The 19,526-nt window shown below is 49.6% G+C and overlaps 1 protein-coding gene across 1 annotated transcript; it reads left to right on the top strand.

Annotated features, from left to right (window-relative positions):
- The first annotated feature begins 505 nt into the window (after positions 1-505).
- BEST1 (bestrophin 1) lies at positions 506-19,066 on the top strand. The gene is made up of 10 exons (XM_034768882.1): positions 506-610; positions 6,083-6,242; positions 8,117-8,211; positions 8,380-8,613; positions 11,442-11,596; positions 12,291-12,368; positions 14,817-14,969; positions 15,768-15,848; positions 16,851-17,002; positions 17,562-19,066. The coding sequence occupies exons 2-10, from the start codon at positions 6,091-6,093 to the stop codon at positions 18,775-18,777; spliced, it is 2,316 nt and encodes a 771-aa protein (XP_034624773.1). The 5' UTR covers positions 506-610; positions 6,083-6,090; the 3' UTR covers positions 18,778-19,066.
- Positions 19,067-19,526: the final 460 nt, after the last annotated feature.

The raw sequence follows: 19,526 nt of genomic DNA, 5'->3' as shown, positions 1-19,526 counted from the left end.
GGTTGGTGGGGCAGACAGAGCCCCTGGTGGGGACATCCATATAGTTCCTTGTCCACAGGGCAAGGCCTCCTGCCCTCTCGCACCAAGGTATGAGCTGGGCCATGGCGGGGCCATGCAGGTCATGAGGGAAAGGTATTTTTACAGCATTTGTGGAAAATTCCAGCCCCTCTTAATCCCCGGGGCTCCTCTGAAACCGTGACACACAGGAAGGAACCAAACAGGAAAGAATTAGAGGAAAATGCCTCTCTTCTTGTAGCCACCTTGGCTGTGCCAGGAGTTAGCAGCAGCCGCCAAGCAGCCAGCCCTGCCTTCCCCCTCCCCCAGCTGCCTCTGTAAACACACAGGGGCTTACTCAGAAGATTAGAAGGGAACAGCAAAAGACAAGAGTCTCTTTTGTAATGGGAGTGGGATTAAAGAATCAAGTGACCGGCTGCAGCTCCCAAGTGGGTTTCAGGCTCCTTAGAGCACCCGGTCTCTGTCAGGTTCAATCCCCCATGAGCCGAGGGGGCGGTGGGAGGAGGGGGGTGGCGTGTGCCGACAAAGGACCCAGCGAGGACACATGCAGGACCAAACTTCCCAAGTCTCCCGTGCAGTCCGGAAGCCTGTGCCGGTAAGTACTCACACCCCATGGGGCTTTATCACATGGCTGGAAAGATTCCCTCAGGGACTGCTAGTTTGATCTGTCTCTCTATAGTATTATACTGTGCCCATCACCATGGTATATTAGCGTCCGTCTTTCTGTTGTAGACACTTGATTGGGGCTGTCTGTCTGTCTGTGTGAGGGCTGTGAAAGCTGGTTAATGTCCATCAGTTTCTGGATGTGATTGTTAATCCAAACGGAATGACCAGAACTAGTCAGCAAGTAACCAGGCAGTGGCTGTGTAGATGCTGGGACAACAGAGATCACTCATACAGAATGCCAGGCAGCTGGATATCTGGCTATGCAGACTCACTGTAAATGATGTGCGAGTGTTTTTGTCTCTTTCTGCTTGTCTATCCCAGATCCCGATATGCCAGTCCCAACACTGACCTTACACTGCATCCCCCAGCCCCAAACGGCAGCGAAAGCCACGCATCCAGTCCCATTCTGCAATATTTCCACCCCAATGGGCAGGATGGTAGGGAAACTACCTTAACCATCCAGAGTGAAGGGAAAAAGTATGGGAAATGGCTCGTGCCGTATGCCTGCAGCAGAGGAATTAGATGGAGGTGGGAAACAGCCATTATTTACATAAAGAAGAGCTGAAGTTTTCCATGTTTGGTAAAAATTTATTCTGCATTTGAGTTATGTAAGGAAGAGTCTCCCTGGGCGCTTTGAGACATGAAGGGAGAGTGTGTAACACACACAACCCAGCCAGCTCTGTGTAATAAGTCCCCAAGATAGCTATGTAAGTGTGTGTACCTTTCTGGTACATAATCTATATGTTTGCAGGTTATGGAGCAGTTAAAGTTGCAACCAGCCTTCTAAGTCCTAGAAACAAATATGAAAATGTACGCAGATAACGGGCATTGCAAGAGGAGTGATCTACTTGGCAGACAAAGGTCCCAGCTGTGCAAGTTTCTGGTATCACAGTGTGGGCTGAGACTCAGCTAATTGTCACTGAAAATGCATCACAAAAGATACTGCCAAAGCAGTAGCATCTTCAGAAAGAGCAATAATGCTGGATATGTGTGCGTCCCTTTTGGGATGGAGGGTCAGGTTGGTCTTTGAGATGGTCAGCAATGCAGCTTTCCAGGTCCATTTCCCAGGAGGAGGGTTGATTTCATGCTTTAAAGTGCACCTGCAGTTTGGGAACATCAGCTGGGAGTGAACACTGTCTTATATTCAACAATGTGTGTGTGTGTGTGTGTGTGCGTGCGCACACACACACTGAACCTAATTTGGGGTAACGAATTTACAAGTGGACAAAAGCTAGCAGCTTCAGCTATGGATAAATATTCATGAATTTGAAAAAAGCAGCACACCTCTAACTGTATAACTTGTATTAGTCTGTCCAATAGAGGTCTGCAGGTTCTGAATTGATATTTCATTACATCAGTTTTATGGTGGTGTAACTCCTCTTATTAATTATTATTATCATTGTTATACACTCAAGGTTGTGCTAGAAACCTAGTCATTAAGCCTCACAGTGCCATTAACAGACACTGTGCTACTGGAGGGGCTGATTTCATTTCCTGAACACATTTCCTCCCTCAACATGATTCATTAGGAAATATTCTGATTTAATTGATGACTGGAGGGGTGTTGCTGGGATTGCTGTTCTTCCAACCCTGGGCATGCTCTGTCTCCAGCACTCGCGCGTGGTGTCCGGGTTTGCTGTGCTGTACTGTCTTTCAAAATCAGGACAGACCCATCCACCCAACACCCAGCTCAGCATTAGGGGGAGCTGTCACTAGCTAGTGCGGGGCAAATACTGCAGATACTGTCCATTAGCCTTTATTTGAATCTGTGAAAGAAATCATTCTGCCGGTGTTCTTGCAACTTGTGTGTTCATTTTCCAAGAACGTTCTGGGAACAAGCTTCCTGGCAGGCATGGTTGCAAAAAGAAGCAGCAAAATTTGAATTCACGAACCTGAGTCTTCATAATAAACACCTGATTCTAGGGAGTTAGGCTCATCCAATCAGAGAACAGAAACAATATCACACAGGATCTATGTCCAGTCCAACTAACCAACCTGGTTTGAATTTTGACTATCATAGAGTCCAATGAGATGAGACAACTTCTTGATAATGGTTCAGTGAATACGTTGCATAGCAAATAAATGCTAGAACGTTGTAACAGTTCACAAGCAATTCATGGTCAGAAAAGGGATGACACTCATTAAATGGGTTATTTGCTGTAAACTATTCACTCCTTTTTCCACTGTGCTGCTGGAGTCACTTTCCTTCACAACCTGGACATACACTATCATCCACCTCCTCAGCACCTCTTGCACATTATTGCAAGAGGTGCTGTCTGCTACCCTCAGTGTGGTGTCGGGGACGTGGCCTTGCTGGAGGTGCTGTCCAGGGCCGGCTCCAGGGTTTTTGTTGCCCCAAGAGGCACAAAAAAAAAAAAAAAAAGCCGCGATCCCGATCTGCGGTGGCAATTTGGTGGATGGTCCTTTGCTCCAAGTGGGAGTGAGGGACCGTCCGCCGAATTGCCGCCGAATAGCTGGACATGCCGCCCCTCTTCAGAGTAGCCACCCAAAGCACCTGCTTGGCAAGCTGGTGCCTGGAGCCAGCCCTGGTGCTGTCCTTCAGAATGTGGACATGCTCCTGCTTCCGAGCCCAGCATTAAGAGGACTGTTGCCAGTGCTGCCCTTCACCTGGGGGGGATGAGTGCTTTTCTCCCCTGCCTGGTCATTGTTCTCATTTGTCCTTAATTCCCCAGATGTAAAGCCCACTGAAGTCAAGGGGAATCTTTCCTAAATGTACTTAGTGCTGGGGAAAGTTGTCTGAGCAGCAGCTCTGGGCAGCAGGGACCATTTCTAGGGCCTGATCCACTGCCCTTTGAAGTTAATGGACCGAAGGCCTCAGCCTTCTGCTGAGGCTGCCAACAAGGGGCCAGTTCTCCTCTGCTTTGGAATATACTCCAGAGATGTCTTGATTTGAAACCTCCCCCAGCAGAACTGCAGAGTGAAATGTCTAATAAAATAAACACCGGAAAGCTGTAAACCATGATGTTGAGAAACTGCAAGCACTGACGTAACTGCAAGGAAGGGCAATCCTTCAAAGAAGGGGTCCACAACCCAAGAGGCTAGGAAACCTACAGTATGAGGAGAATTCAACCACAGGAAGCTTTCCATTGCCTTCCCAGCCTTTACACTTTCTCCATGGACAAGCCACACTGGAGGAGGAGGGCTCCCCAAAGCTGACATGAATGGAACAGGAGGGGCAAGAAGATGTGGATGGCTTCTTCCTTCCACACCGCAGCCAGCACCACTGCCACCCACCCCCACCCTCCACCACTTGCACTCATCAAAAAGCCGCAATTCAAGTCAGAGCATTCATTTGCGGGTGGAATCAACACACTTTGCTGTTCTCTGATCTGTTTAAACTATCTCCACTTTGTCCTGGAGATGTGCCCAAGCCTGATTTAAAACATTTCTTAACAAACTGCCTCCCCTCATCTTCCACTCCCTCTTCCTCTCTCTTCTCACCCTCCCCTTCTCCACACACCTATCCCTTCCCTGTTTCGGTCTCCTGTCTCCACCTTTACCTCTCTCCTTCTTCCCCATTCTCATTCTGTCTTATCTACCTTTCACTCTCCCCTCAGAACCTTCTTTCTTTCTTTTTCTTCCCTTTACCCTATCTTCTCTTTTTCCACCTTTACACACATTCCCAGGGGCTGTACACCACTTCTCTGGAGTCTGCTTTCAGATCTTTTTCCCTCCAACCACAGCTGCCAATCACCCAGACTCTAGGTCTGTGTCCCAGTCACTTTGTCTCTGCCGGAGCAGCAGGTGTGACCCTTTCTCTCTCATTCCTGCCTTCAGATACTTTAAGCTGGTTCTGCCACCCATCCAAGGGGCACTACAGAGCTCAAGGAATTGGTAGTGAATAGGGAGCATTTTGCTACTAGGTCACAGTATAAACCTAGCCCAGGTCAGATAGTGGCTAAATATTGATACCACCGCGTGGCTGCTTTGAGGTCTATGTGACGTGACAGGTATCTGTGTTAGTCTGTATCAGCAAAAACAATGAGGAGTCCTTGTGGCACTTTAGAGACTAACAAATTTATTTGGGCATAAGCTTTTGTGATCTAAAATCCACTTCATCAGATAAATTTGTTAGTCTCTAAGGTGCCACAAGGACTCCTCCTTGTTTTCATGTGATGTGAGTTAGTGCTCCCAGCCCAGATCTCAGAGAACAGATCAAAATCCACCATTACAACTGGCTCAAATCTGCCCCCTTGTCAGCTACGTCTGAAGAGGGACCAAGGACTGAATGGAGACTGTGCTTCCTTCGTGCCCCTACAGAGGCGCTTTGGGAGGGACATCTAGCACTGCCATTGGCCATGCTCAGGGCTGTCCATGCAGCATCTTCCGGGAGCACTGAAGTAACGGTAAAGACAGAGCCCCTTTCCTGTTCCTGAGCCTCAGTTCAATGGCTGGGAATGGCAAGAGTCAAATACCAATTCCAACACAAAGCGACCTTTGCAAAGCATTGTCCTGAGAAGGAAGGAAGGGTAAAGCTGGCAAATCCTTCCCCCTCCCTGCAGCAGCTTGGATTATACTGGTAACTGTCCCAGTTACAAGTGGAAGAATTTATCAGAGAAAAAGGCCTGAGCACTCCCTTCAAAGAGACTTGGACATACCATCAGCTTCCCCTACAGCAACAATGCCCTCTGCTTTCCCTGGGACACTGGCCAAACTTCTTGCTTGCAACAAAGTTTGCTCTGCTATAGAAGGCAGCTGTTATGGGTTAGGTTGCTGGATATGGATCTTTTATACAAGACCAGTCTGATCCAGGCTTTTTGCAGTGGATCCTTTGAGGATTCCTTAGAAAAAACTAAGAGAAACATGGTGTATTTTAGCAAGATTCGTCTTTCCTGAGACAGCAAATCCACAAGTTCTACAGGAACCCAGATACTGAGGTGATGGGCATGGTATAAACACCTAGATAGATAGATAGATAGATAGATAGATAGATAGATAATGGTAAATCAGGGAAAGTAGAGATATGTCCTTCTGAGTCTTCCACAGCCAGAGGCTACCAGTCCAGATGTTTCATTAAAGTACCAGGGCTCAGCTCCAACCTAAACCATAGGAAATTCAATAGGCCCAGTTCCATCTAGCACATATGGGCCGGCCTCATTACTTCCTGATGTTCTGGATGTGTTTGCTTTTGATAAACGGGTCGTGGCATGATTCTCTGAATTGGATTTCTGAGCCTACCTGAAATGGACTTTGGGGTGGCCCCAGGAAGAGAAGAACCTGAGTTTCTGTGCACAGCTGGGATGGACTCCTGGTGTCACTATTTCTGGACAGTGTCCTTACTAGCTCAGTCACGGGTACCCCTTGCTGTACCTCAGTCTCCTTCCACCCCTTTAGCAGGTTTCCTGATGGCCTCAGTGTCTCCATGTTTTGTTCCTCACAGGCTCTGTGATGACTGTGACATACACAAATCGAGTAGCTGATGCCCGCCTGGGCACCTTCTCGCAGCTCCTGCTCCGATGGAAAGGGAGTATCTACAAACTCCTCTACTGTGAGTTCTTCATCTTCATCACTCTCTACTTCAGCATCAGCCTCACTTACAGGTAAGTTTCCTTTTTCACCTGAGCCCTGAGAGACCCATCCAGGTTCTGCCCATTATTCAGGCGGTGTGGGTTTGGGGACATTGATACTGGCTACTGGGGAAAAGGAAATGGGCAAGAAATGTTCAGTACAGGTCCTAGCTTTGTGAAGCAGTGTCAGTGATGGTGCATTGCAGAGTTTCCATTTCCCAAGAACAGCAGAGACTTGCTCCCTGGATCTACTGAGACGTGAAGAGAGGAAAGCTCTTTCCTCACTGTTCCAACAGAGTTTACTAGCTGACAGCTTTTCCTTATCAGTGGGGTTAGAGTTTCTCCCAGGTTACTAGTGAAATATACACAGAGTGACCCTTTTCCTTAGAAGAAGCATGGCTTCTCCATGGAGGGAAAGTAAGCTATGTATGATGGATATTTGTCCTTCCAGAAAAGAGAAGATTAAGGTTAAATGAATGCAGATAAACTGGATGTGCCTATACAGGGGTCATCCCCATCCCTCAGGAAGATGGTTTCTCTAGGTTTAGGTAGTGGAGATACAGAGGATAACCCCTGGAAGGGTGCTTTTGGGAAGAGATCCCTTAGATTGCACAGCGTGGCATTTCCTCTCGTGTCTCTCATGGAGCAGACAGAATGATTAGGGCTACTAGTTTGTCATAGAGTCTGGTGTGGGGGTCATGTGTTCTGTGACTCCTCAGTTTCTTGGAGGGAAAGTCACTCAGCTCACACAGTTGAGCTAAGGTGTATCTAGGTGGCACTGAGGCTGAGGCAGGAAAGCAGCTCTGTATAAAGGCAGAAGCAGCTCCTTCCCAGTTTGCTACTATTAGAGTCTGAACGACAGGCATCAGAATAGAGATTACAAGTAATTTAAATCCACTGTGGTGCTAAATCCAGTTCAATGGTACATTTCTGGTATCATACAACAGCTCTGTATTGGCCACTACACCTCTCCTGGGTTGGACATTTGTGTATTGCCCACAGAGTCAGACAGCACGTGTCAGGCATTGCTTCCGATAGTCAGGCCTAGTGGCTGCAGCCTGGGTCACAGCTAGGCATAGAGTTGGCCTGAGCCAAGCATGGTCCTAGAATCAAGATCTGCAGGCAGGCTGGAGTCAAAACCAAAATCAGAGTCCGTAGCCAGGATCGGAACCATAGCCAGAGTCCAGGTGCAGGCCAGAGATCGAAGCTGGGTGGTCAGAGTCCAGAGACAAGACCAGCTGATACCAAAGCCGGAGTCCAGACATGCGCTGAAGATAGAAACCAGATAGTCAGAGTCCGAGGGTTGGGGGGAGATCCAAAGGCCAGAAGAAAGGTTGGAGCAGATCAGTGACACGGCTGGAGTGAGGCTACTGCAGGGCAAGGACAGGGCTCAGGCAGGACTGAGGCTGAAGCTGGAGTCTGGTGCACTGCGAGGCAGCAGGAGGGCTCCTAGCTGGGTAGCACTGTTTGCTGGGGTTGTGGAAATACCTGAGCCTGGGGTCATCTGACGCAGTCTCTGCTTGGTGATAGGCTGCTACTGTATGCCTGAGGGCTGACTCACTCACTGCAGCACCTGAGCCAGCAGCCCTAGTTTGGTTGCAAATTTGCCTCACAGCAGGCCAGGAAGTATCGCCTGAGTTGGCCACTGGGTCATTTCCTTTAGCACAGACATCTCCTAGATGGGATGGCAACATGTTTCATGTGGTGTGTCCCCTGGGTAAAACAGAGTGGAGCTCCCATCTCCTGGGTTGACAAGCAAGGTGTTTCCCATGGAACATCTCCTAGGTCAGAGAGCGCAGTGGTTTCATTGGCTTTGCTCATGGACTCCCATCCACACAGGGCTGGGAAGGGTGAAGTCTCTTCTGTGAGTCTGATAGTGAGAATGTGCCTCTGGGTTTGCTTTACAGGCTGATCCTGAATGCAAGCCAAAGGCTGATGTTTGAGAAGCTGGCTCTGTATTGCAACAACTATGCTGAGCTGATCCCTGTGTCCTTCGTGCTGGGTAAGGAGTGTGGGGCCGGGGAGTGGAATGGTGCTTCCCCTTCCTATCCAGACACTGCTCTGCGGGCCATTGGGATGCACTGGGGACATAGCTAGCCACTCCTTCCCCGCAGACCCTGCTGTATCTGACAGGTATCTGGGTGGACTAATTATGCCAATTCCGCCCTAGGTTTCTACGTGGCCCTAGTAGTATCTCGCTGGTGGGGTCAGTACGAGAGCATCCCATGGCCCGATCGCATCATGAACCTGGTCTCCAGTAATGTGGATGGACAGGACGAGTATGGGCGCCTCTTGCGGCGCACCCTGATGCGCTACAGCAACCTTTGCAGTGTGCTGATCCTCCGCTCCGTCAGCACCGCCGTCTACAAGCGCTTCCCCAGCACGGAGCACATAGTGCGAGCAGGTAGGTGCCCTCTCCAACTCTAGCGCAGTTGCTAAGCCTAAGCCAGAGGCTGCTACAGTCCTGGGAGGGCTGGCTGGGTTGAGGTGTGGTGGAAACAACTGCATGACCTCGAGACACAGAGATACCCACTGGAATCCTCATGGCTCGGGAGACCAGGGCTAGGGGGACAAGCCGTGAAATCCAAACGAATCTATCTGTCCCAAACAGAAAGCGCAGGGGCCAGGCAATGAGCATTATGGACACAATCCTGTAAAGTGCTAAGTGACTGCTGCAGGTGCTGAGCACCTACCACTGGGATTTCTGGGGAACTGAGGATTCCCAGCACAACCAAGAATTACTCAGGCTTGAGCCCTAAGTCATTAACCCCCTCACTACTGCTACCAAGGAGAGAATGCATCTTTGAGATCGACCTAGCCAGTCATGTTTTTTCCTGTTGTTTGAGCTTCGAAATAGTGCAATTGAAGGCTAGTTTCTGATCACAATTAATTTTTCCTCTACTGTGAGCACACACACACGTTGGTTATTGCAGGTTTGGGGTTGTGTACACTGATTTGTTATTGCAGGGCTGTTCCTGAGGACACCGGGTTGTATACACTTGCTCTTTATCGCAGGGTTCATCAGAAAGATGTAGTGGCAGGCTCTGGTTTGTTTCTGTAGGGTCACTGGGAAGAACAGGATGGCTTCCATTCTTGCTCCCCTTGACACGTTATTGTAGGTTTGCTCATGAGCTGCGCTGACATGGTGAAATGCTCCCCCCACTGCAAAGGGTCAGCAGAGTCCCCTGCACTACTTGAGCCTTCCGCATGAGTCTAAGTGGTGGGGCTTGAACAGGCCTCCTGCACTTGAGTGGATTTTGCCCATGATCAGTAATTGTTGTGCATGATTACGCATTGTAAGTTATGCTCTTGGGGATGGTGGCTACTGACAAATTATATACTGTTGGAGGGGAAGGAGGGAGCACACATTAAGAAAATAACACAGATGAAAGAAGCACATAAAGGCAAATAAAAGTGTCTCTTCATATCAGCAAGTCTCATGTGCATGTGCATTCCTGACCTGTTTCTTGGATTGTTGCGCTCTCTGGTGGTCATTGAAGGTCATTGCTTTTCATTCAACTTTCTACTTTTTCACCTTGTTTCCTCTGGTTTTGTTAAATATGGTTTGTCTTTGTCAGTCAGAAAATCAGTACCGTGAACATCAGGTTTACTTCAAACATAGAGCAGCTCATAGCAAAGAGAATTCTGACAGCCGCTTAGATGCAGGTAACCCAGATAGCAATGATGTGGTCATAGATTTCATCTCTTTAAAGGCCTTTTGTTGATAATGACCTCAACCAGATAGGATTCTTGGTCAGAGGTGTGTTCTGAGCAGCAGTTTGGAAGCCAGCAATTTGGTTGTTTTAGTTCTCATACTGACTGTGTGACCTTGAGCAAGCCACAGCTGTCTTGTGCCTCAGTTTCCCCCATCTACAATTCCTCCTATTTACCAAAAGGAATGATAATAGTTCTTATCAGGGGTGTTGCGAGGGTCATTTAGTTGTGTGGGATGTGTTCAATATTTTTATGGGGGTGCTTCGTGGGTGGGACATCTATTATTCCTCTTCAAAAGGCATGACTGCCGGACGTGAATGACACATTCTAGAGCTAATGCATCGCACATTTGTCCCCAGTGGGTTTCCATAAAAGCCTCTTCTTACAAAGCAACAGTGAGCCCCAGCATTGAGAACAAGGAGGGAGGACGCCAGGTTTCAGGGCATGAGTGCTCTGAGGCCTACACAGGCTTCACTAGGTACACAGGATAATTGCAGTCTGCTCCAGAGGACTTTGTATTTACATGGCACCGACCCTGTAAATATCCTGCTCCTCTGTTCTAAACACCTCATGCAATACCTGGTGCTTACAGATGCTTTCACTGGAAATACTCTGACCCATGGGCCCATCCTACCAATACTCTGTCCCTTCTGGGTAATTACCCTGGAAGTAACCTGCCCTCTTAGGGTAATTGCCTCCAAATACCCTGCCTCTAGATGGCACCTACCCCACAGATATCCTACCCTTTGGAACTACTCCAGCTTGCCTAACTTAGAACTACTTAGACCTACTCAAAATCATGCCAGGACTGGTTTGGCCAAAGACCAGGAGATCAGAAATATGGCTTAGAGCTTTCTCCCTTCTCCCCTCTGCTCCTGCACTGATCACCGCTCGCTCAGACCCAGGAATCTGGGCCACGGAGTGCAACATAGGTGTAAAGAGCTACCAGATCAGATGCACAAGGGATGTGGCAGCAGGAATGAGCCCCTCTCTGTCAGACAGAGAGTGGGAGCCTGGCCCTTTGAACACTGACTGATTTTCCACAGTGAGAGAACTCTTAGGACAAGTCTAGGATGTGCAATGCTGACCTCTAGACAGGGAACGTGGAATACAACTGGTGTGGGAGATGGTGTCGCCGTGGAGAGCTCAGAGGTGTATGCCAAAACTTTGTGAGAAGGAAAATCCCCAAACAATCAGAACTCTAGTCAGGCTCTGCTGCCTTAGGTAGGTCTCTGCACCTGGATCCTCTCTCTCTCATCTTGGTCCAAAGCTGGCCTGATGATTTGGAGGGCCAGAGACATGGGGGGACAGGCACATGAGTTTCCACAAGAGACTGGACCAGCCTGTGAATGGCAGAACTTCCCTGACACCATGGGATCTCCTGATGTGTGGGTCAATTTGCTTTGTGAGGTGAACACCCATCCATAGGAGCCTGCAGGTTTTTCATGTGTCAAGGAAAGACTGGAAAGGGGAGGCTCTCTATTGTCTTCCATCCCCCATCTCCTCTTGCCCATTTAGGCCTCATGACCCCAGAAGAGCACAAGAAGTTTGAGAGCCTGAACTCTCCCCACAACAAGTTCTGGATCCCCTGCGTGTGGTTCTCAAACCTGGCAGTGAAGGCGCGGAACGAGGGCAGGATCCGGGATAGCGTGCTGCTCCAGGGCATCCTGAACGTGAGTTCTGGAGACAGCCAGAGGGCATGTCGAGAACGAACCAGCCCTGCTCTCCTCTCTGGGTGGAGCAGAGGGACTTGCTGCTGGTCACCCAGGAGAGTAGGGAAGGTGAGGTGGGGCTTAGAGACTACACCAATCACATCCGTGGTGTAACTCCATTAACTTCAATGAGAAACATGCCCACTCATATCTATCACTCAATGGAGGGCAGAAAATGGGAAGTTAGGCCAATACAATGTAGGGTCCACTAGCACAGCAATTGTGTGACAGAGCCCAGGACTCTAGACAAGGAGACTGTGGCTCTTCTCTCACACTGCTTTACAAGGGTGTAATGCCATTGACTCCAGAGGAGTTACTCCCAGTTTGCACCGGTGTGAGAGGAGAATCAGGCCCTGAATCCCCTCCTGACTCCAGTAGAGAAAGGGTCCCTTCAGGACAAGCCAGAGGTCCCACTGGTGCTCCAGTGTGGTGGTGGGGAGGGCAGAAAGTTCAATATTTAAGAATGGGCAAAGCCCAGGAGTGAATGATCATAGAAAGTGAATTCCCTGCCCTACCTGAGAGGTGTGCCCTGCGTGGAGTTAAGGTCCCCTTGGTGGAGCAGTCTGGAGGGGAAGGAGCATGGGAGGGTGTTAGTATGAGGTAGCTTTTCTGTGGAAGGGAGCCATTCCTTTTTCTCTGTTGTTCCCCACTCCAGGAACTAAACACCTTGCGTAGTCAGTGTGGGCGACTCTATGGGTATGACTGGATCAGCATCCCACTGGTCTACACTCAGGTGAGTGCAGGAGGCCCTCTGTAGCCACTACCCCACCCAATGGCCTCTGCAAGGCGAATCACTGCAACCAGAGACACAATGTGCTGGGAAACAGGCAAGGCTCTTTAATACACATGTGGTTTTCCACATACACCCCCACACACACATGGACCCCCAGATATACTTCATATCCACACATGGTTCCCCAGATATACCCCAAAGCCACACATGGACCCACCAATGCACACCCTACATACACAAACTTACCCATACGCATAAACACCGACTTATGCAGCAAACACAAGTATCCCAGCACACACGCACCGATCCCAGGCATGCACACCCACATTCCTCATCAATTCACAGACAGACAACCCATAGACAAACCTATGGTGGGTGACCTGTGTGTCCCCCCACACACCATAGATATGAATGAACTCCAGACACACACCCATATATACCTCCTACATATACACCCCTCCAATGCCTGCTCATCATCCTGTAAATGGATCAGCTTCTCCCCACTCATCAATACTAGTACCTTAGCCCCGAGGACACTGCTCTAGGGGTACTGGAGAATGCAGAACAGGTCTGAGTGGGAGGTGCCATCTACACTCCCTGTGGACAGGGAAAGCTGTTTATCTGCATTAGACACAAGGTGCTCTAACCGTTCAATAGCTCTCTGGCAGCAACCCCCGGATAGACAGCTTGGCGCCAGTCCCATCTTGTATAATGCAGCTGCTTAGGCAATGCTCACTCCCATTAGTGTGGTCTGCTGTGAAAGAGGAACAACTCCAGTTCTGGATGGCTGCAAAGGTTAGTGGGGGATTTATTTAGAGCCCTGTGCAGATCAGATTCTCCTGCAAACCAGGATCAAATGCAAGAGAATGTCAAGGCCGCAGCTAGTCACAGTGCTATTCCATGGGAGCTCGGTCACTACGGGTGGCCAGAGGATGCTCTCCTGGAGTGCACGGCACAGCGCTACACCGCCTCTGCTCGCACCCTCATGCGCACACACACTGTGCACTAATGCCCTGCGCTAGCAATGTCAGCTCCACACAGCGGTCAGCTCTTCGGGGTGTCTAGGCGTCCATAGACAACAGGGAACTGTACAGGAGTACAGAGTGGGGATTCAGCTAATAATGGGGCATGGTCAGGGGTTAATTCACCAGGGATCCTTGGACCCAGGGCCAGAATGCCAAGCAAGACCAGCCTGCTGAGGCTGCACTGCCTGGATGGGAGGAAGGTCAAGCGCTCAAGGAGGAAGAGTCTGTCCATGCAGGCTCCTCAGTCATGATAATGGAAACAGTTTCTCTCTGCTTCCAGTTACCTGCAATGGGAATTCTGCCAGCGATATCCAGCCACAGTCCCCTGACCCAGGGCCCGACTCCCCATGCATTGTGAGCCAGACATGTCCACAAGTGCCCCTGAAGCTTTGCCATCCTGGCTTGGGTGCTTTGCTACAGGCCATGGGGTTTGTCCAGAGCAGGGTGGCAGGTCACCCGGCAGTGTTGCCAACTCACAAGTCTTGCAGTATTTGGGGTTTTTTCTTCAGAAAGCCCCAGCTTCTGGCATCAGGAGATTGCAGCCCTCATGGTTGTAGAGAAAAGCTTGAAAATGTGCCACAAGTGAAACCTGGAGGCTGAGAAACCAGAAGGCAAATTAAAAATAGATCTGTATAAAACCCCCTCACATTTTAAATCAATCCCATCATTTTCGAGAGCCAGACTCATGATATTTGAAAGTTTGCGGTCGGCAATACTGCAGGTACCACCCTGCTGGGAATTCTAGCAACCTCCAGCATTTGGTCCATACTGGTATCTCTTGGTTTCAACTGAGAACCAGCCCAAGAACCAGTAGCCCAACAGTCCCATTGCTCCAGTAGGGAAGACAGCACTTTGCCACCTAGCTGAGACATCGGGCACTCAGAGAAGTTTTCAGGGGCAGGAGAGGGAGACCAGATTCCCCAGCTCTGCTCCTGATTTGTTGTGCAGCTTCGGGCAGGTCACACAACCTCTCTGTGCCTTAATTTCCTCATTGGCCCTCATGGGGGTGTTGTGAGGCTTCACTGCCCCTAAGACATGTGCTTTGCAGGTGGAAGCTGCAGTAGAGGGGCAAAGCATTAGCAGTGCTGTCCCTGGGTATAGCTTTTCCCCAGAGTTACATTGGTCATTGAGGGAACAGGGAAATAATTTGGGAGGGGGGTACATTTAAAAATGGCTGCAGCAGAAAGACACCTTCCTGCTGAGAGGGAGGAGGTGGATTGGGGCAGTGCCCATCCAGAGAAGCACCCAGCTTTGCCTTCTTAAACACAGTCTTAGAAAAGCCGCAGAGTGAGCAGTCCTGCAGAGCTCCTCAGCAGTCTGCGGTAGTCTGGAGGGGTCAGAGGGGAATCTGAGGAAGGATGGCAAGGAAAGCAAGCTAGGACCTGAGATTTGTTTCTGACCACATCCCCCTGCCCCTCCCCAGGTGGTCACGGTGGCCGTTTACAGCTTCTTCCTGGCCTGCCTGATCGGCCGGCAGTTCTTGGACCCAGCGAAGGGGTATCCTGGCCATGAGCTGGATCTCTTTGTGCCTGTCTTCACTCTCCTGCAGTTCTTCTTCTACGCTGGCTGGTTAAAGGTGAGTCCAAGGAAACATGCCCTGACCTTTTGGGAGCCTCCTTTTCCCAACATGGGAAGCCTGGAATTGATTCCAGACCCAGGCAGGAGTTTCTCAGATTGCTCTGGGGGACATCCCACTGTCTGAATGATCCAGGCCCTGCGCTGCCATGCAACAGGCCCACATTCAAGTCCCAGGGCTTAGCTTTCTCTGTCTAGGCCAGCAGAGGCTGAGGGCACTTCCCTGTATCTAAGTGCACCTCCTTGCAGGAGATCTGGATTCACATCCTAAGCCCAGGGACCTATCACTTGGGCCTGACCAGCTAGTGAGTGCTCTGAGTAGGGTGACCAGACCGCAAGTGTGAAAAATCAGGACGGGGGTGAGGGGTAATAGGAGCCTATATAAGAAAAAGACCCAAAAATCGGGATTGTCCCAATAAAATCGGGACATCTGGTCACCCTAGCTCTGAGGCAGTGGGCTTCATTGGCCCTGCGGAGAATTGCTCTGTGGCCACCCCTCTGGCTGAATCCAGGAGTTGCAGTGACTGACTGATGGAGGCCTGGCTTCCTCCTCCTCAGCTGCAAGGCTAATGGAGTGTAACATAGTAAACAGCAAACGCATATTAGCACTAACTGTCGCAGAAGCCACATGGCAGCTAATCTTCCCTTTTTAACACCCTCACTGCTGCTCATTGCAAGAAGCAATGTAGCTGAAATATGCTTCCCAGGCCTAGTGCTGGGGCACGGAGTCCCAGTGGCCCTGCAGGACACTCTCTCGGGAAGGGGATTTGAACCCTTACCATGTGCTCCCAATGCGCAGGTGGCTGAACAGCTCATCAACCCATTCGGAGAGGATGATGATGATTTTGAAACCAACTGGCTCATCGACAGGAATCTGCAGGTAACAGTGGGACCTGATCCCACACAACAGGGCCATCAGAGATGAGAGCGGTGATAGGGCAGCACCCAAGGACTGAGTAGACTCATAGCTCCAGGTCTCCAAACACGAAGAGAGAGGTCAGGGGTGCGCTCACGTGGCACCTCTTTTCTATCGTCCCTGGTTCCTTCTCTGCGCTGCAGACAGCATAACATTAGGGCGGGGCCCTGAGTGTCAGGGGGAGACAAAGGAGTCAGAGTAAGGAGAAGGAGGGGAAGGAGTAAGCAGAGATTTGATAAAAAGCACTTTCTGTATGCGCGATGAAGCACGGCTCCTCATTCTCTCAGTAGCCGAGGAACCAGCCCACGTGCATGGAAGATTATGGAACAAGATCTGCCCCTACAGGACCATGTGACTTTCTGAGTATGTGACTTTCTGCTTATGCTGCTCCAGTTGCATGATGGCTGGCGTACGTACGTGAGGGGCTGTGTCCCTTCATGCTCCTCCTGTGTCATTCTCTATCCAACCCAGGTGGCCTGTGCTCATGTTTAAGGCTTTTGGTGACTTGTCTATATCCCACTGCTCTCCCACTAGTACGTGTGCTGTGCCAATCCTGCCCTTTCTCAAACCCAGCACCCCCTTTTCCCATCGATGACCTTGTGTCTTTTCCACACGGCTTCTTGGGCCTAAAACAGTCTCCATCCTACTGGGGACCAAGCAACAAACTCCACCTTCAAATCCCTCCTAAAACACACCATTCTATACTCCAAATGGTGACTCCTTCACTTTCCCCTTCATTCCAATTTGTATACATAAAGAACAACCCTAGTAACTAAAAACCCATGTACCAAACCCAGCTGCTTATTCATTGGGTGCTTTCCTGTTGCATCCCTTCCCCATTCCTGGGCCTAGTCAGATTGCAAACTCTTTGGGGAAGAGAATTTGTTCTCTTAAATGAAGGTACTGCACCATGCAGAATGATAATTTTACCCCCCTTGAGTCTGACATTCCCGTCATCCCCTGCAGGTCTCCCTTCTCGCTGTGGATGACATGCACCAGGATCTGCCCCTTATGGAGAAGGACCTGTACTGGAACGAGTCCTACCCCCAACCACCCTACACCGCAGCCACTGCTGAGTATAAGCGGACATCATTTCTTGGCTCGACCTTTGACATTAGGTGAATGAAGCTTTCCTGCCACATGAAATTATCAATGGAGGCCAGATTTACACCCCAGCCCAGGGCCACAATGTGTTGAATTATCTCTGGACTTTATCAATGCTCTTCTAGGAAGGCAGCAGTTCTTCCCCTGCCACAAATGCCCCTCTGGAGTTCAGCGTTGCTCAAATCCTTTCTTTTGCATATGAAATCATGGTAAGAGATTGTGGCTATATAGCCCAGAGAGAGAGAGAGATTTGACTTCCTCAGTCAAAACATGTTTGTGTTTGCATCCCTTTGTGTGTAATGATGCCTCTGCCCATCTCCAACACGAGTGTCCACAATTGTATGCCTGATACTGCTCCCCATAGCAATATAGAGGAAGACGTCAGGGGCTGAAGTTTGCCAGTGCTTGCCCTGTGCTGCAATCATCCCCCCGATCTTCACTGATCTCTACTCACTAATATAGTGGAAGGCAAAAGTCCATTCAACAAGGTCCCTTTCAACACACTCTGGAGGAAAATTCCTTCCAGAATTCGCAGAGTCACTGTACATAACAGCCTGTTTTGCCTCTCCCCAGCATGCAGAAAGAAGAGATGGAATTCCAGCCGCTGGAGCAAATTAAAGAGAACGAGGAGGCAAACCACTCTACGCCACTGCTGGGACATCTGGGCCGCCTGCTGGGGGTCCAGTCACCGAGTTTCTCCAGGTCATCCTCCCGGATGAACCTGCCACGCAAGAGGAATGACCCCTTGTCCCCCTTCCCTCATTACTTGTACCAGGATGTAGGGAAAGCTGAAAGCCCCTGCAGTGCCAATCAGCAAAGGGGAGATTCCTCCCACCCAGGCTCCAGTTCACAGGAGCAATGGGACAATGAAGATAGAAAACTGAGAGAGTTTGATGCCTTCGTGTCAACACCCTTCTATGAGAGACCTGGCTTTTATAGTGCTCCACAGACACCAATCAGCTCCATCCCTATGATCTTCCCATCCAGGCGCCCAGGACGCAAGAAGCCCCCTGCTCTCTCCAGCATCATGGCCTGTTCGACTTCAATGAGAGACAACTTTGCCAACCTGTCACCTTCCAGGGCTAGTGATGTGGACAAAAGCCAGAGCTCCCTTGGGTCTGCAGTTAAGGAAACTTTTGTTTGGCCAGGAGAGCGAGACAAAGCCCCAGACTCCCTGGTGGTGACAGTAGAGGAAGGAGAGAATAACACGTTAAACAATAAAACGAATGAGATTGCCCCTGTTAGGAGTCCAGGGCCTCAATCTATAGTATCGGAAAGCCCCAAGTTTTCCTTCCTAGCAGAGTCCCCAGACCATGAAAAACAAGGTAGCTTCAAGAGCTTGAAGAGTCTGAAAGGCCGCCGACATCCCTGGCTAACTCTGGAGAACATGACACCAGCAGCCACCCCAAACTCAGATAATCCCAGCAACTTTCATACCCCCAGCATGAGAACCCCTGGTAGCAGTGGGCCCCTCTTCTTTTCATTCACCCCCGTGACCTCCCCAGTGCTGGAGAGGTCACGCTTAGGGAACTCAGCCACTGTTCCTAGTCCAAGCTCAGATGATGCATCTAGTGCCCTAGTACAGGCTTCCATAGAGGTTTCTGGGACTGGAAGAGAGACAGGAAATGGAAATGCTAGTGCTCATCACACTGAGGAACAGAGGAGAGCAGAGAGTCCCTCACCTAATGACTCCGGTATCTCCTTAGCAGAGGGTGACTACGTGGGGCTGATGGAGGTGATCATGGAAGCCAGTGAGAATGTGTCTGATGAAGTGGATAGATACAGCTAAATGAAGAGACCAATTGATTCCTTCTGACTGCTGAGATACCCTCCTATTAAGGATACTGCAGTGTCTTTACACCAAATGATATTGGTGCTCAAGATGCATAAAGCTTCTACAAAGAGGCAATACAACCATACCAGCCATGTACTGCCAAAGGGTGGGGCTTCAGTACCTGATGGATGATGGCATGAACTTGTTCCCAGGGCCAGTTTACTAGCAATGAACCTCATGCACTAGAGTGTACAAGAACAGTTCATGGTACTTCAGTGTCACACCTGTGGGAATACCTATACAATTAAAGCAAAAAATTATTTTATAAAATTCTTCATAAATTGCAAGTGCCTGAGAATGGAGCAACATAGGACACCAGCATTTTGGCAACTTGGGTGCAGATACATATTATACCAGAAGTCTGTTTCCTAAATATGCTTGGAATGTTGACCTGTTACAAAACCACACCAGCACTCAGCCTTACAGGTGTCTGCCACAAGAGACCCAATAACAAGTGCAGGGGATATATGTAAACATTAGAAATGTGATAAAGTTTGGGGAGGAAAGAGAGGAGGAAAGGACTGACTAGCCAAGGGGCAGATGATTTCATTAGATTGTAGGTAGCTGAATGTGACTAGAATTAGAATCAGAGGGGATCAGCATAATAAAGCTGTAGTATTGCTCACACAGTCCTCCACCCCTGAAGTACTTTGCTCCTTCTCTATCTCCCCACACCCATTAATCCAAGTGCTTTGAGTCAGTGT

Source organism: Trachemys scripta, chromosome 4 (genome assembly GCF_013100865.1).
Source record: "Trachemys scripta elegans isolate TJP31775 chromosome 4, CAS_Tse_1.0, whole genome shotgun sequence".
Lineage (NCBI taxonomy): Eukaryota > Metazoa > Chordata > Testudines > Emydidae > Trachemys > Trachemys scripta.
The sequence above is the reverse complement of the archived record's forward strand: the minus strand, read 5'-3'. Positions and strand labels throughout refer to the sequence as shown.

Excerpts from the sequence above, each read along its gene's own strand:
- BEST1 (XM_034768882.1), top strand. The coding sequence starts at position 6,091 with ATGACTGTGACATACACAAATCGAGTAGCTGATGCCCGCCTGGGCACC. Across the intron at positions 12,369-14,816 it reads TCCCACTGGTCTACACTCAG|GTGGTCACGGTGGCCGTTTA; the intron begins GTGAGTGCAGGA and ends GCCCCTCCCCAG. Across the intron at positions 15,849-16,850 it reads TCATCGACAGGAATCTGCAG|GTCTCCCTTCTCGCTGTGGA; the intron begins GTAACAGTGGGA and ends CATCCCCTGCAG.